We start from the raw sequence: 18,567 nt of genomic DNA, 5'->3' as shown, positions 1-18,567 counted from the left end.
ATCTCTGTTATAAAGCCGTATAGGAGCCGAGAGAACAGCTGGAAATGTTGCACCTGTGCAAAACCTTGCAAGCATGCAGAACTACAACTTTTAACATCCTAGTTATTCTTCCCATCTGAAGGCTGTGCAGCACTTCACTATAGCATACACTGATTCTTATAGATTGCTTGGTGGGCATGAAGATGTTTTCTTCTTGTTTCTAGTTTGTGTTTGTTTAATTTTACCTGTGAGGGCTTTCTTGGTGGCCCTATGTTGATTATTTTAAGACTGCCAGTTTTGCTAATTTTCCGAGGTAAATGTCTGAATTTAGAGTCTTCCGGTTTTTATTCTTCTGAAGTTGTTTTCTGTACCAAGTCTATCATTAACTCATTCAGCACTGGCCGTCCTGCAAGAACTTTTCAGATCAGATCCTGGAGCTCAAGCAGAGTGGCTGCGTCCAGAATTAAGACAGATACAGTTTTAACAAGTGTTGCTCTATAGAAATGCATAAACAGTGAACATACCAAGAATGCAGGAGGGAAGGAGCCTGCGACCTGAGAATCATACTTTGCACCATTTCCTCAAGGATATGAAATCATTTAAAAATATTTAATGGGACCTTTTAGTTTGGCCACCGTATCTTGCACATTTTCGTGAGCTCACTGCTGATTTGTCTCATGTTGCAGAAATAATACCTTAGTTTTTACAAAGTAACTCAGTAGATGATGGCAGAAAAAGGCTACATAGCCTATCCAGTCTGCCCAGTTATTCCTGTCCACACTGTTAAGGATAGATCCCAGAATGATAGAGTGTGACAATTTGTTAGATCTCCCTCCTTATCTAGGACAGCTTTTATCATCTTCCTTATTTGTACTCTTCTTTCTTGGGCAGTCGAGTGTGCAAGATCCCCTACTCAGTTCATAACCATGGGAGGACAGGGAGAATCTATGGAGTTGAGAGTTTTCTTCTCTCTTCCATTGTTGAACTTTTCTCCTTTTATTTACATGGGATGCTTGAATACACAGCAACTCGAAAAGCACTGGATGCCTCTTCTAAGGTCAAACTAATCAGGGTTTCTCTGAAGCCAGATACAAGTTTTCAAAGCGCGCTCAGCCCCAAAGAAGTTCAGATCGGTTATAAGGTTGGAATACTGTAGATGTGCTATGAGAATCGTCAACCTTAAAGTACAACCCATTCCTTCTGAAAAGTTATCATTGTGTCAGATTTATGTTATTTGCACAAAACAAAAATAACCATTTAATGCCTCAAATAATTGTGCAGCATATGTTCCTGGGATCTATATAAAGAACAGGTGCATAATTTTAAGAAGATCAACTCAGGTAGTTACATACGTTTATTTATTTATTTATTTATTTAAAAACTCTTCTATACCGTCGTTAAGTTAAATAACCATCACAACGGTTTACAAAAGGCACGATAATGAGATATGAGTGGTATAGATTACAAATTAATCATGTGCCATCATAGACGGTAACAATATAATATAATAGACTATGTGAGTGAGTTAAGCTTGTTTGTCAGGTATATATTGTCTAATTTACCTTCAACATTAGAATGCTAGCCACTGGTGATTTCACATATTTCCTGTAAAACAGCATTGACATTACAGAATGCATGGTTCATTAAGTCTAGACGGTTTTATGTGGTGTTGCAACAAATGAAGTCAAGACCAACATGAACAACAAGAACTGTAAGGTCATTCCCAGCACAAAAGCCTCCTGTCTGAATGTACTGTGCAGTGCTGCAGACCAAGATATTGTGTTGGCCTTCATAAAAGCTATTAAAAATAATTTCACTTTAATTCTGTGCAATTGCCATGCAGAATGGAGACAATATTAGCTAGCGATGTGCAGGACGGGGCACCTGGGAGTCCTTTCCTAAATTATTTTCTGATATCAAAGAACATCTTGCCAAGTGGAGCAGAGATGAGAAGAGCCCTTTGATAGGAAATTAGTAACATATCACTGACAGTAACAGATTTATAATATCCAGCTTTGGCATGCCCCCCTTCTAAATGGATCTACAGTTTAGTTGCAAGTAAAATTCAACTAGTGCAGGCATTTTAATATTGTCCCCCTCATAAATCTTACTCTAGTGACAATCTAAGGACATTACAAATTGTTCAAATGTAAAACTTTGTAAAGTGGACTGCAGAAGATACAGGGCAAATGCATTAAACCACACTTCTGAAGCTGATGTAGAGGTAAAAAGGACACACAGACTATTTCAGATATAATGCTGGATGACCTGTTGAGCCATAGTTTAACAAGTCTGAATGTCTTTGGCTAGCTAGTTAGCTAGAATAAGCAGTGATTCCATACAATTAAAGATATGCTAGACAGTTGTGACTTAGATCATGTCCTGACATAACTTGACCCATTAGCCTTATCCAAGTCAGCCTGGAAATTACAAATTGATCTGGAATAGATTTGACCGAGACTAAGCCAGGTCTGATGTTTTTTGCAATGTAAAATTTTGTTCTTCACCTTTTTGTCCCCAAAGTATTGTTAATGTTGGTAGCTCAGGATCTTTCAGACCATTAACGAAATATTAAAAGCAAATGCTCTAAAAAATCTGACCTTCTGTCCTAAGAATAATGCTAAGAATTGCCAAATTCTTCATGGACCTGAAAAAGAGATCAGGCTATGGCTGATGAAATGAAACTGGCTACCGAAAAGTAGTCTTGGTTGAAGCAGTCATTTCTGGTTTGAGAGCAGTGGTCCATGTGCTTCCACTCCTCCCTGTGTGTACGAGCTTGTGCTGAGAATGAGCAGAGTGTGTGGAAGCCTAAGCATGGGCAAGAGCTCTGTGCCAAAAACATCTCTGTGATGAAATATAGCCTGTGCGACTGTTTTACCTTATGCACAGCAGCCACTACGGGTACAGATTATACTGCCTGAAGTGACAGGAGTAACAGTGTTATTTCTTCCTAGGATGTTACTAGCCATGGAATGACCCTGAATAACCCTAAATTCATTAAACACGATGGCACTGCACACAGCACAGGGACACACGAGCCGGGAAGGCAGAGTCTTCTCTAGGAGTTCCAAGCCAGATGCAGCATTAATTGGATTGGTTACCTTGGCACAATAAGCCAATAATGCCAAATGCAAAGAAGCTCTTGCTAACTGGTTTAAAGTGTAGGTTCTGGGCATTTTCTGGTTGAATTCATTGCTGCGGAAAGGTGGCAAGTTGCGAGACCTGAGATACTGGTGACCTCCACAGAGTTTAATCCACATAACGGGTACAGCTCAGGCAGCGGCATTACGAGCCTTCCCCAGTGAGCAATTATTTTATTCAGCTAAGTTAGAAAGCACTTAAAGCAACATTAGATTTCATTCCCAAGGAAGCATTAGTCAATAATTTCTGTCCAGGGGACTTAATGGGATAACGCTTTTGGTTGTAGTTTTCATGCTATAGCCCCCATGCACTTGCCACCGACTTTACTCTGTTTCATCTGTGGCGGGCAACTGGGATACATCCTTGGCAGTGGGGCTGAGAAAAAAATGGGACAGACAAAATGGGTCGGTTGGTCTTTTTTTGCGATCCTCTACTTTGTTGCTAGAGTGTCAACATAAAAACATAATAGATGATGGCTGACTCTGGGAACTTAATGCCTAAATTGATCCCTTTGAGAATTAGCTAGGATCAAGCACCTGCATTTAAAGCCTTGTTATACTAGGCAGCTAAATTTATGTGACTAAAACGTGGGTGGCTGCAAGGGTAGAGTGAGAGCAAGAGGTTAAAGGCACTTAGTATGGATTTCAGCACTAGGTACCTAATGTAGACTCCTAAATCTAAACAAATGAATTGCAGGCCTAAATTCAGGACCTTAAATGTAAGTGAATTTTCAGTTGAAAACTCAAGTGCCTAAATAAAGCTGGAAAAATATAGATACTGACCTTTTTTCTAAAAGTAACCCCCATGTTACTCTGCTACTGTGTTACTAGTTAAATGGCCTACCAGAGGTTGGTGATAGAGGGCAAAATGTCCTCTGATTTCTCTCAGCATGTTCTGTCTACTGGCAAAGCGCAATTTTGTAGAAAGTGAATCAGGGAATCGTGATGTACAGCTTGAAGACAAGAAAATAACATCCAATGTGTTCTTTTTAGAGGTTTGTGAAGAACGTAACACCTGAATCTTTTTTTCTTTGGGTTTTTTAGGGTACAAGTAGAATTCTATGTAAATGAGAACACCTTCAAAGAGCGTCTCAAGCTTTTCTTCATCAAAAACCAAAGATCAAGTAAGTGCTTAAGCCCAGATATTGCAGATGATGCGTGCGGATTTGTGTTCGGTTTGAATGAAAATACCGGTATTTCTTTCTCTTTGAGAAAAAACAAAACAAAACCCTGAACCCTTTATTGTGCGTTCTTTGCTTCAGTTTCTATGGATTACCAGAGGACTCCATGGACGGTGAATGACAGCTGATTCAGTTTGGGGTTTCTTTTGCGTGACAGGAAAATGCAGGCCTGGTTTTACAGTCCTGGATGTCCCTAAGCTGGAATACAAATCCATGTCTGCAGTGGGGGGGGGGGGGGGGGTAACCAGGATGGGCTCAGCCTGTCCTTTTTGGCAAGGAGTGTGGAGTACAATTTAAAAAAAAAGGATCTGATGGGGTTGGGGGCTTAACTCTATTGTCCCAGCCAGAATATCTAAATATCGCCATGAAGTTGCACAGCAAGGCTAGATGTAGCTACTTTGTGTGTAGGCATTCCCAGGGGTGAGCTTGAGGGGGGTGAAAACAGAGTGTAACTGGATTTTCAATTACACATGCATGTAGTTTCTCCCCCAGAATCTCAGTTGCCCAAACAGCAGGAGCAAAGTAGGCAGGTAATTTTGTATTCATGTACTTTAAGCCAATTTCCAGGAAGAAACTAACCCCAGTAATTTTTCCCTGAAAATTGGCTAAGGGTACAGGGGTACAAAAGTACCTGTTCACTAATCTCTCAGTGGAAAAATATTACTCAGTGGTGATCTTCTGCTGGGTCATTGACCCAGAAGTTTTTGAACTGTGGCAAATTGGCTTTTCATGAATGTGCCCCAGTTCAAGGCTCTGAAGAATGGTGCTCAAGCTTAGCACCAAAGAATTCTTTAAAATTTCAGAGGGGCGGGAGGTGGCGGAGCGAGGGGCAGGATGCCGGTTCTTCCTGGCTGCTAATCTCACAGGATTGGAAGCCAGGAAGTGCCGGCACCTAGCCTACAAGTTTCAAAAATACTGGCTGTATGGGGATGGAACAGCTGGCAGAGATCAGGCCACTATCCACCTGTCCTGTGCTCTGACGGAGCCCATCCCCCCCCCCCCCCCCCAGCCTCTGATAAAGGAAGCTCCTGCGCGCACCCACCTGGCCGCTTCTGTCCTGTGGCATCTGGTGGGCCTCATCCTATCATCTGCCAGGGAAGGATGCTGCTGCTCACTCCATCTCCACCCCTGTGGAAAGGAAAGTCAGAAAGAGGAGGAGGAGCAAGAAGGTCTGGGCCAGGGGGATGGGTGGCAAAGAGGAAGTCAGCACAGCCCAGAACCTTATTTCTTACAAAATGACCACTGGTATTACCTCACATTCCTTCTGAGTTTCCCTCCTTTCGCATTCAGATGATGACTACTTATCTTTGAGCTTTTCATTCTATGGAAAATGCTTCCTTCTGGTACTTGATTGAAGACTACTAGATATTTGAATGCTTATATTGTATCTCCCCTTTCCTTTTCTTTCTTCTAGAGCGTGCATCTTTAGCTCTTTCACTCTCTCTGCGTATGGCTTGTAGTGTAGTCCATTCACCATTTTGGTGACCACCTTTGAATTGACTTTTCCTTGTTAATGTCCTTCTGTAGATGTGGTCTCCATAACTAAACACAGTTCTGAAGCTGAGGTCTCACTCAAAATCTGCAAAGAGGATATTACTTCCCTCTTTCTACTAGTGATAGTATTCTTGGGTGCACAAAGGGGTAGATTTTAAGACAAGTGCACGTGCGTCCATGTGTGCGCCCTACCCGACGCACACACATGGACGCCCGATCATATAACATGCACGCGCAAGTGTGCGCGTGTTATAAAATCGGGGGTCGGTGTGCGCAAGGGGGTGCACATTAGTGCAACTTGCGGGAGCCGACACCCATGGCCTTCCCCCATTCCCTTCCAGGCCACTCCGATTTCGAATATCCCAACCCCCTTCACTAATCTCCCTTCCCCTTCCCCTAACCTACCCGCCCCCTAGCCCTAACCTAGACCCCCCCCCCGCCCCGACCTTTATCCTACCTTCTGCACCTACCTTGGGGCAGGCGCAGGTTGTGTGCGCCGGCACCCTGCCAGCATGCGATGCCCTGGCACAGGCAAATGGCCGCTGTACCGGAAGCCTCTGACCCCGCCCCACCCCCCTCCCTGCACCTTTTTCGAAGCCCTGGGACTTACTCACATCTCGGGGTTTTACGTGCATGGCCGGGCCTTTTTAAAATAGACCCGGTGAGCGTAAGCCCATTTACGCGCATAGGCTTTTGAAAATCCAGGCCAAAGAGAACTATTAATTTTCCCAATTGCTTTGCCATACTGACTTGCTACCTTGAGGAATTCAGAGAAGATGACCACAAGGTCTCCTTCATTTGGCGAGTACTATGCCTTCACCTCCAAAAAGGCATTTGGCTCTTGAATTTCTGCATCTCAAAATCTTGATTTTGCATTTTTCGTGGATGAAAGTATAGTTGCCATATCTTTGACCATTTTTCCAATTCTTAAAATTCATCTTTCATCTTATTTACTTCCTTTGGCATATCTACTCTGTTGCAAATGTTCATATCATCTGCAAACTCTTCCCCAAAGTCACTTATAATGGCATATATATGATCTGTTATCTGGAAGAACTCACAATATAGAAAAGTCTTAGATTGGAACAGAGGAACATAAAAAATTGCCATACTGGGTCAGACCAAGGGTCCATCAAGTCAGGATCCTGTTTCCAACAGAGGACAAACCAAGTCACAAGCACCTGGCAAGTACCCAAAAGCTAAGTATATCCCATGCTGCTGATGCTAATAATAGCAGTGGCTATTTTCTAAGATAACTTGATTAATAGCAGGTAAAGGACTTCTCCTCCAAGAACATATCCAAACCTTTTTTTAAACCCAGCTACACTAACTGCACTAAACACATCCCCTGGCAACAAATTCCAGAGTTTAATCGTGTGTTGAGTGAAAAAGAATTTTCTCTGATTAGTTTTAAATGTGCTAATTGCTAACTTCATGGAGTGCCCCCTAGTCCTTCCATTATCCGAAAAAGTAAATAACAGGTTTGCATCTACCCGTTCTAGACCTCTCATGATTTTAAAGACCATTATCATATCCCCTCTTAGCCATCTCTTCTCTAAGCTTAACAGTCCTAACCTCTTTAATCTTTCCTCATAGGGGAGCTGTTTCATCCCCTTTATCATTTTGATTGCCCTTCTCTGTACCTTCTCCATCACAACTATATCTTTTTCGAGATGTGGCAACTAGAATTGTACAGAAAAAAATCCATTATCCAGAATGGTCTCAGTCCTAACCTACTGTATACATTTTCTCAAAGTACTCTGTTTTATTATATTGCCATATTTTAGCCCTTAAAATTGAAATGAAAGACTTAACAACATGTCACATGTAATTAGTAAAAAAAAAAAAAACCTCCAAAAAACCCCCTTTTTCATCACCTATTACTTTATTCCTTGCTTTAACCTAGCATGCATTTTAAAACATAGTGCTATGGAATTGGAAAAGTAGTGCCATCTTCTGGTCTTTAGCTGCAACTGAAGTTTCTAGTCCTTTCATGAATGCTGTCTGCTTTTCTTTCCGTCTATTTGTAGTACATAATGAGGCTAATTTTAAAGAGTATTTTTTACCCGCAGAATTTAGCCCAAATTTACAAAGTGGATGTATGTGCATAGATCTGCTTTAAAGATGTGCCGGTGTGCGCGGCACCAGCGCTGACGTACACACAGTTACTCATGCTCCAGAGTGGTGTAACTTTGTGCGTGTATACTTATGCACATACTTTGGGAAATAGAAAGTATGCACATAAATCACGTCCCCATCTCAACTCCATCCCCGGAACTCCTTTTTGTAGTGAGCGCGAAAGTTAGGTGCAAAATAGCTTTTGCGTGTACTTTTCCACGTGCACACCGCCACATAATTTTAAAAAGGCCATTAATACACATAAAACCAGGTTTTATGCATGGAAATGGGCTTGAAAATTACCCTCTAAAAGCACTGCATTCCATCCCTATAGATAACGAGGTGAATTTTAAAAGTCCGGCGTGCGCATTAATTAGGGGATGCGCGAATATGTTGGGCTTGCGCACGCCGAGAGAATTTTAAAAGCTGCTGAGATAGGTGTCTATCTCCTGCAGTACGCAAATCTCGAAGGTTTTCAAAAAGGGGTGGGGCATGGTCTGGGCGTTTTGGGGTGTGAACCAGGGATGTGCGCATAAATAAAGATGCGAACTAGCATGCGCCCAGGTCCCCTGCCACGTAACTTTGCTTCTGCTATGGATGACGTGTAAGTCAAAATTTGAAGAAAACTAGGCAGATCTGCGGGGTTTAAAGGGTCAGGGCTAACTGGTGGACGTGAAGGCTATTAAATTAGAGGGGGGGGGGTTGGAAGGGTGACCTGGGGATGAACTGGAAAACTGGGAATTGCATCAGTGCGTGCCCCTTTTAAAATCCCCTGGTTTACACAGAAAAAGCGTGACTTGCACAAAACTTTGGCATTCTAGTGCGGGGGGGAAAAACCCTTTAGTACATCTGGAGAATGGAATCCTAATTTAGAGGAAACTTTTGTCCTATCATCTTAGTACACCCTGACAATCTGTATGCTAAACCAGGATTTTATTTCAAACTTATTTTTCATTCTTTTTCACAAGAAAAATGTTGAAAAACTCTTAATTCACCAACATGGGATCCTAATTGATGGGCTAACAGCATAGTTATTTGACTAAATGTTAACAAGGCATGTAATTGGTTAAGCATGAACAAGGATCGTGGTTGGCTAAAAGTGAATGCAGCACATAATTGGTAGGCTAAAAGTGAATCTGACTTGTACTTGGTTGACTAAAAGTGAACATGGAACATACTTTGATAACTGGCTGTCTGCTGCAAGCTTACAAGTGGATAGCATTGAGATACTGTAATTTTAAAACAAGGAAGAATGACATTCTGTTATTTTGTTTTGTGTTTCCCATCCAGAATGACACAAAAGACAACAAAATGCTGTTTCATTCCTGTTTTAGCATGTGCTAAATGTTATAATGAATGCTAAATTGAATTAGCATTCACTAAAAATATTTAGCACACACTAAAAAAAACAATTGAAATGAAACAAAACACCCCTGAAATAAATAGAAAAAGAAAAAAAAATTTTTACATGCACAACCCTGATAGGCAGCACTTGTGTGAAGAAGGTGCCATTGATTTCACACACATCTACGAGGAAGGGTGTACACTTTAAAGGACTGATTTATCAAGGTCTTTTCACATAGACACAGACTGGGAGAAAAATCTTAAAGAATCAGTCCCTAAATGGAAGATTTGTTTTACAAAAATCAATGTTTCTTTGCAGCCATTGCACATGTAAACTGCATTGAACTGAGTTTTTTTTCTCACTGTAGTGTTTTATTTAATTATGGTACAGATTCCTTTAGTTCAGTTATGGTACAGTGGGGTTGATAAACCTTGGTGAGATTACATATCTAGGCAGATTTCCAGTGCAGCCTCTCGGGACCAGTACTGTATGCAATAATATTACTGTTGTCATTTCCTAGTAACTAAGCTACAGTTTAAATAGTCCAAGTTTCATATTGAACAGCTGTTACCCCTTCAGGCTCTCTCTTAGCTGAAATGATTTCCCCATTATTAGGACGTTTTAACTTTTCTCTTTTTCTGCCATTTGTTTGCAATCATTTCATTTGTTACCTGGTTGCAGAGGGAGGTTGGTGAAAAACAAAAAAGGAGGAACATCCATCCATTTCATCATTCAGTATCAAACCACAGGAGATCATATCTAGGTGCTGATATTGTATGTTACCTGCAGACAAAACTTGCTTGTAAATCTACATGGTGAAACCTTATCAGAGCTTCTTGGTCTTATGCTTTGCTAATTCTATTGTGCATGCACGAGCAGTTTGTAAGCATCCAGAAGTCAAAGTGTATCAGCTTTTGTCTCCTAAAGTACCTGCCTGCCAAAGGGAGTCCATTAGCTTATTCAAAGGCATTGGAATATCAAGAAATATCCTCTGAGTTTAGCTTCAGTAGCTCAACGCTATACTTTCTCACTACCAGATCCTTCAGCCACTTTGTGACATTTATTGTTTCTTAGAGATTTTGCTTAAGGTTTAAAATGGAAGAGTTTCTTTTTGTGTCATAAATACATAAGTTCTGCATTTATTCTAGGTCTAAGAATACGGCTGTTCAACTTTTCCCTAAAGGTGCTCTCTTGCCTTTTATATATGTTGCGTGTCTTGCTCGATGATCCAACTGAAGGAATAGGATGGTGAGTTCAAACAATTCGTCAGCAATCACATTGTCTACTTTGCAGTAAATGTTAATGGTATTTCTTCTCAAGTTACAGCGGTACAGGCTTATAGTTACTGTAGGTCAATGCTAAAGAACTGTAGTCACTTGCACTAAATGAAGATTCTCCCAGATTGGCAACTACAGTTTGTTCCTTCATTTCCTTACATTGAGTTCCTCAATTCCTTGCGAGGAAAGGTATTTTATGCTTGCTGTGCTCAGGGAATAGTTGGACGCACACAAGGCTGTGAAGATTTAGCACCAACTGAACATTAGATAATACATCCGGGCTTTCGATGCATGAAAGGTTGTTTGGGTGTACACAGGAAACTAGAGACAAAAAAAACTTTTGGGCTACAGAGTTACGAATGACAGTGGCAAAAGTTGGAACTGGATTTAATTACCTGCCTTTCCAAACCTGGCCTCAAGGTGAGATATAGTTCAAGTTCAGTAGGGAAGATTCCTGCTCCAGGCAGGGCTTACAATCTAAGTATATGGTCAGGCATGTGGAGCCTTGCCTGGCCGACTTATCATGGCAACAGATGGCGCAGGTTCCATCCTCTCTCCCTGTAGTTCACGGAGCCAAGGTGCTGGGAGGATGCTGTTTACCACCAGGACAATTTCCTTGGAATTTGGCCATATCCTTCTGCCTCCTTCTCCCGCTCTCCTACCTTCCACCCTCTTAGATGTTTTAAATCTGGTCTCTCCTCCCCCCTTCCCCATGCTCTGCAGCTGATCCTCATGGGAGTTATTTTTTTTAAAGTTATGTAGAGTCGACCCTGGTTGGTCCGTTTCCGTGTTGATCAGCTATAGAGGGCCTGGTTAGTGACCCCTCTTATAGGGGAATGGAGGCGTGCGTCTCACATTCGTTGGTGGTGTCTCCCGTCCACCCTCCCTTGTTGTCCTAGTTTTTATTTTTTGTTTGATGTAGTGCATCACAACAGGTGTAACCCGAGCACCTTTGCTAACTAAGCAAAGGTGCTTAATATTATGTGTTGCACGGGGTAGAAAGTTGCGTGGGCATGGTGGGAGCCAGAAGCCTGTATGATCCAATCCAGGGACAGTCAGCTCGCTGGGCAGGGCCTTTCCTGTTGGGACGTGGCAGAGATTTTCTGGGTCTTGGCGGCTGAGGCTTCAACGCTGGGTGAGGGTGGTGGATTTGTTTCCTTTGGTTGAGTTTTTGAATGGGCTCAGGTTGTCAAACATGTTATGCTGGTTTGTTAATAAACTGCGGCTTTTTGTTAATCCATTACATTTATTTATTTATTTAAAAAATTTTGTATACCGTTATTTGTAAAAATACATCATGTCTCTGAGTACTTTATTGGAGTGTGTGTGGGGGGGTGAGGGAGAGAGAGAGACTGGGTCAAAGCCACCAGTACAGTCTGGCTATGCTAATTGCCTATGTTTCCTTCCTTAGGGATAGATTTTAAAAGGAGCGGGCGTGTCCTGGCGTATGCTCATGGGGGTGCTAATTTCATAACATGTGTGCCAGATTTTAAAATCCGCACACGCATGAGCGGGCAGCACGTGCGGGTGGGGGAATTAGTAAATTATGTGCGGCGATGCAATTGGGCCTTCCCCAGTTCCCTCCCAGACAGCTCCAATTAAGAAGCAGACAGGGAGGGAAATTCCCTACCCCCCTGCCTAACCTTCCTTCCTTTTCCCCTCTCCACCCTGACCCCAACCCCTATCTACCTACCCGAAAATGTTTCATATTGCCACTTACTGCTTCTCCCGAGCAGAACTAATTTGCGAGCACCAGCCAGCTGCCGGCACATGCTTCCCCGGGACAGCAGCTAGTGGCCCCCTGTCCTGGCTGGCCTCCGTCCCGCCCCATCCCTCCCCACCCCACCCCACCCAGATCACATCCCCCGGCCCACCCCTTTTTCAGGGGTGACCAGACCCTTTTGAAAATGTGCATGGTGCATGCAAGGCCCAGTCACGCGAGCAAGTTCCGATTTTTATGCACGTGGCTGTTTGAAAATTCAGCCTTTAATATTTTGTTGGTGATTCAGGAAAAAAGAAGAATGAGCAGGACTTAATGTAAATACTTTAAAAACAGTGTGATGTACTCCTGTGACCCCAGATAATAATGTATTTGGTAGGGATGTGAATCGTTTTTGAACGATTAAAATTATCGTCAGATAATTTTAAAATCGTCCAAAATCGTTAGAGTGCACGATACAATACAAATGCCCCCGATTTATCGTCAGGGGCATTTGTTTTGTATCGTTAAATAGGGCGCGGGAAAACTGGCACACCAAAAAAACCCCTAAAACCCACCCCGAACCTTTAAAAAAATCCCCCACCCTCACGAACCCCCCCAAAATGTTTTAAATTACCTGGGGTCCAGTGGGGGGGGTCCCGACGCGATCTCCCTCTCTCTGGCTACAGCTGCATTGAGAGAAATGGCGCCGGTGGCCCTTTACCCTTATCATGTGACAGGGCAAAGGTAGCGCCGGCGCCATTTTGGTTCCTGGTTCCCGACGTCACGCGTCCAGGAGATCGCCCCCGGACCCCCGCTGGACCCCCAGGCACTTTTGGCCAGCTTGGGGGGACCACCTGACCCCCACAAGACTTGCCAAAAGTCCAGCGGGGGTCCGGGAGCGACCTCCTGCATGCGGGCCATATTGCCAATCTTCAAAATGGCGCCGGCGCTACCTTTGCCCTCACTATGTCATACGGGTGGCGGTAGGTAGCGCCGGCGCCATTTTGAAGATTGGCAATACGGCCCGCATGCAGGAGGTTGCTCCCGGACCCCCGCTGGACTTTTGGCAAGTCTGTGGGGGTCAGGAGGCCCCCCCAAGCTGGCCAAAAGTGCCTGGGGGTCCAGCAGGGGTCCGGGGGCGATCTCCTGGACACATGACGTCGGGAACCAGGAACCAAAATGGCGCCGGCGCTACCTTTGCCCTGTCACATGATAAGGGCAAAGGGCCACCGGCGCCATTTCTCTCAACGCAGCCGTGGCCAGAGAGAGGGAGATCGCGTCGGGACCCCCCCACTGGACCCCAGGTAATTTAAAACATTTGGGGGGGGGGTTCGGGAGGGTGGGGGATTTGTTTTAAAGGTTCGGGGTGGGTTTTAGGGTTTTTTGGTGTGCCAGTTTTCCCGCCCTCCCCCGATTTATGATTTTTAACAAAAAAACAACACCGATCGATCACACCCCTAGTATTTGGCTAGGGCAAGTCTCAAGTGTTCTCCCAACTGGGGTCTTGAACCCCCTCTCCACGTGGTCTCCACTGTCAGCCCCTTATTTGTGGAGCCACCAGAAGCCCAAGCTGTAACATGCTCTTTCCACCCAATTGTCTTACCGGGTAGTGCATTTATAAGTCTTTTAGTCTTGGGCCACAACTTCAGCGAATCAAAACAGAAAAGGGAAGAACAAAATCTCAAAGGAAGATAAATGTCAGCAAACCTTGCTCTTTTCTTTAGAGGGTCAAGATTCCTGATCCAGCCAGTCTTACTGCTTCACAAGCTCCTTCCACAGGGGGGCCTTGTCACCTTCACCTGAGGGAGACTGAAGTAGGTCTCCTGAGGTTCCTTTTTCATGGGCCCTAGGCCCCTCCCCTGAACCATCCTGATTGACCAGTTCAGCTGCAACTGCTTTCTGAACTCTCTTGATGGAAAAACAGAAGGTTGATTCTCTTCACCCTCCCTCTTGAGCTTTCCCCCCATTGATTCTATGGTTCTCAGGCAGGGGGCATACACTCCATCATAAATAGGCGCTTAGGAGGCTACATTCCTGCTATCCCTGGGAGTGAGTAACAGGAATTAGATCTACTTTATGGGATCTGCCAGGTACTTGTGACCTGGATTGGAGACAGAATGCTGGGCTCGATGGACCTTGGGCTAACCCAGCATGGCAATTCTTATGTCCTTATGAATATGAGATAAAATCTTAACAAGGTTTAAGGAAAGCCTGCCACATTTCATTAATCAATGATTGGCTGTGTCATTATATTTCTTTAAAAGCCTCCCCTTTATAATGTGTGATATATCATTCATAAACCCCCAGAAAAACCTTCTTTCATATTTCATTTAAAATTAATTTTAAAATATATTTTTTTCCTAGTCAGTTTGCTTAAATCTACAGCAGCCATTACATTTTTTTTTGTCTGTTCCTGCACAGAAATATCTGCAGTATCCATAGATCTAAACTCCGTTAAAAGGGCTTTTGCTTGAGAAGAAATTCACTTATATTTTTGTATTCAAAACTAGTTGTACAAAGATTACAGTTGTAGAGATTGTTGAGCCGAATTTCAATATTTGTGTACCAGTTATCTCATTAGGAAACAAAAGTGTCTTTTGATAGTGAGAGAGATATTATATATCACATGACGAACTGGAAAAAGAAATATCATTAAGGCATCCCATTCCTTGGACTAGTGGTAGAACAATTTGTGTCTCCTGCAAGAGAAACAAATGTGTCCTGCTGGTATTAAAAAAAAAAAAAATAAATCCTGCTGAATGAAAACTGTTTCATTCTTTTTCTGATTTCATTTTCAGTCTAGCCTCCATTCTCCTTCACCAGCGAAAACTAGATGCCTCGTTTTCATAAAAACTTGTGAATCTTTTCTACAATAAGAACTAATCATTTTGCCTACTGCTGGGAGACATTAAAGGAGCTGCCAAATGACTTTCAGAACCATTCACAATTTCCCTAAACCGTGTGCACTTCCCAGGAAGTAGCAGACATCGGTCAATAGGAAGGCACAATGCAGGAATTCAGTTCTCTTTTTACTGTGCTGTAGGTAGAATTGGGGTCCATGTAATTATATAGCATTACAGACTTAGCATTATGGCAACTCAGTCTCCTTCCTTCCACAATTCTGAAAGTAAAGAACACCAAGGCAGCAGCGCAGAAGATCGAAAATGCTGTCTTCCTTAAACTGGCCTCATGTATAAGAGATCTGACATGAGACATTTCAGTTTTCTGCTTTGTATTAATTAAAATTCCACCATGTCAGCTGAAGCCTTAGTCATATTCAATGCAAAACAAATACTTTCATTATCCTATTTCTTACTAGTGAACCCTGTGCCAATTTTTCCCATGAATTGAAGGTTTGAGTTTCATGGTCCAAAAAAAATGAGTTGTTGAATGCAGTGACAAAAGCTATCATGCAGAATACAATTTGCAATTTCTTCTAGATTCTGTTTGTTTACCTGGTTGAACATCAATATCTTGTTTCATGGCTCAGAGCACTCTGCACAGGGGGGCCGATGCAATATCACATGCAGTAAAACAGGCGCTTGTATTGAGCACCCATTTTCGTATCGCGCGCACATCCACCTCTCCTGGGCACCCAATGCTATATTTTTTAAAGGAGCTACCGTGTTAAACAGGACATGCTAAGGAAAATTGTGCATCCCTAGCACTCAAATGCATCGGGCGCCCTTGAGCGTGGCTGTGTGCCCTTAGGGAAAATAGGCCTCAATACGAGTGTCCATTTTATCCAGCCACAGATAATTTATATGCACAAGCTACACGCGGCAAAAGCAGCCTGGAGCATGTATATTGTGCATGTATATTGTGCCGCTAGAAATTGTTTTAATCGAGTCCTTATATATTTTTTTTATTGTGTAAGTAATTTTATTGGCTTATTCAAAGTAAATACAATATAATCAAAAGGAAACATTTCCCATGAAATCAGATCAAACACCCAGTCTCCCTCCCCTAAATACTGTTCCCCAAAATTTTTATTGACAAAATCCCACACAGCATGAGCATAAGAGAAGGAGTGAAAGTCAGCTTCCACTCAAGTTAACAACAAAAATAATACTAGTTATACCAAGACAATACAAATAACAATACAGACCAGGGACATCAATAGCAAAAAAAACAAAAAAAAGCTCTGTCCCAATTTTAATAGTTACCTTAAGGAATTGTGGGGATACAACGTTCCCCCACTAGAGTTAGAGATTGCTGCACCTCCCCAGGGAACACCTGAAAGAACGTCTGCCAAATCGCAAGAAAAATGTTCCTGCTTTTTTGGGGGGGGATTAGGGACTAATGGATTTATGTTCCAATAGTAGCAATTCCATCATATTCGCTTTCCACATACATTCGGAGGGGCCAACGTTATCCAACTATTTTGCCATAATACATTTTTTCACTACTAAACAGGCTTTAATTAAAAGGGATTTTTGAAACTTATTTACCAAAATGTCATCCTCCTTCTCATACAGCAGGCAAAAGGCCACTGACATGGAGAACTGCACTCCTAGAAGGGAACGCAATGATTTCAGGGTAGACTGCCAAAACTCCAGAATTTGTACACAAGACCACAAGCAGTGCAGTAAAGTGGCACCAGCTAGGGAGCACTTTAAACAGGTATCTGATGGGCAATTTGCACTTTATAGCCTTTTAGAGGGGAAAAAAATAACTTAGGGACAATTTTAAACTGCATTTCATGTAACATCATACTCTCTGTCGACTTGTTGACCAATAGCAATCCCGCTAGAATATCATCATCCTGAATGCCCTTCACCCAAACCGCAGCTGATATGCCCGTCGGTTGCAGACTGCTGCGACCGTTGTTGCTCACCTCTTGTTTCCCTGTTTTGACTTCGTTGGGTGAACTGGCCATCTCCGCCAGCTATCGCTGGCCTGCTCGCTCCTGTTCCCGGGTCTCCCTGGTCGGCGTGGACGCTGCCGACCGCCATCTTGCCCTTGGAGTTCCTTAGGCGCTCGCACTTTCAGGCCAGTCTTAAGCATGTCATGTCATCCGGATGACGTCAATCTTCATGGACTCTTAAGCCAGCTGGCCCTGTCTGCCTATGACTTGGCAACGAGTTCCCTCATTGCTGAATCCACTTCGCTCATTACGGACTTCCGTTCCAGCTCCTGCTTCTTCTGCGTGAGACGTCCCAGGTACCTGCTCCTCGGGGGCCCTTCCTCGTCTCTGGCTATCCGCTCCTCGGAGGGCCTTATGCTTTGGACTGCTGTCTGCCCCGTTCCCCGGGGCTTCACCTGGAACCATCGCTACTATGAGTACTCTGTCTGTGGACCACTACTGTATCATCTCTAGTGAGGAACTCTCATCGGTGTCCCCTGCTCTGCGGACCATTGTCGTATCATCTCTACTGAGGTATCCTTCTTGGGTATTCCCCACTTCAAAGACTCTGTGGCACCCCCGTGCCTGTGTGACGTTCTCCTTCACTCTCCGCTCTGCGAGCAGTGCCACTTTACTTCTTTAATAAAGACTCTAGTAATCTATCTGTGTCTGACATCAGCTGAGACCTCTCCTCCCGACGATGAGGTTTATAGGGCTCCTCCCTGTGGGCGGTACCATCTCTCACCTCGGCCCAGGGCCCACATACCTACAAATCCCAACAGCAGCTAAGGACTGTAATAAATTATAAGTAGTAACAGAGTGAATATATTGGTATGCCTTAGACATTGATACTTTCCCCACATTGATTAAATGTAAGAGCCTTTGAAAGGCACCAGAAGTACACTTAAACCAGGCATTTCCCAAAGTACCCCCGAATTAACTCTGTATCTGGAAATAAGTCAGATAATGTTTGGAACTCAATATATAGGTATTCAATACAATAATCCAAGGTATTCAATTTCCCTGTATTAAGATCCAGAAAAGATTGTATCAAGTCCACTCCCTCATTGGCCAGTCCCTTAAATAAGGCTTGGGAGTCTCCTGGAAAGAACTGTGGATTACCAGTCAGTGGCAAACATGGATAAATTTCCCAGAAAAGGTGCAATAAATTCCTAAGAAATTTCCATAGCCACCTAGCATTTTGAAACAACAGAGATTGTGAAATCAGAGGAGGGGGCTTATTCCTGGGAACATGCAATATATATTTTAGATGGAGAGGAGAGGCAAATTGTCTCTGTACCTCCAAAGTATGACTCCCACTCTGGCCATCTATCCAGCTAGCAATCCCCATCAAAATACATGCCATATTATAATATTTGATATGGGAAAACCCCATTCCTCCTTCCTCTTTAGGATAACTCAGCGTGGACACGGGCAACCTCACCTTCTTGGATTTCCATATAAATCTGGAACAGAGAATATTTA

At 43.2% G+C, this 18,567-nt stretch overlaps 1 protein-coding gene across 1 annotated transcript in view; it reads left to right on the top strand.

The window, feature by feature from the left end:
• The window catches only part of KCNT1 (potassium sodium-activated channel subfamily T member 1), a 470,292-nt gene that overhangs the window by 213,338 nt on the left and 238,387 nt on the right, over nucleotides 1-18,567 (top strand). The window contains 2 exon segments of the mRNA XM_029613498.1: nucleotides 4,164-4,243; nucleotides 10,406-10,505. Of these exon segments, the coding sequence (XP_029469358.1) occupies nucleotides 4,164-4,243; nucleotides 10,406-10,505 (180 nt within the window).

Source organism: Rhinatrema bivittatum, chromosome 8 (assembly GCF_901001135.1).
Source record: "Rhinatrema bivittatum chromosome 8, aRhiBiv1.1, whole genome shotgun sequence".
Lineage (NCBI taxonomy): Eukaryota > Metazoa > Chordata > Amphibia > Gymnophiona > Rhinatrematidae > Rhinatrema > Rhinatrema bivittatum.
The sequence above is the reverse complement of the archived record's forward strand: the minus strand, read 5'-3'. Positions and strand labels throughout refer to the sequence as shown.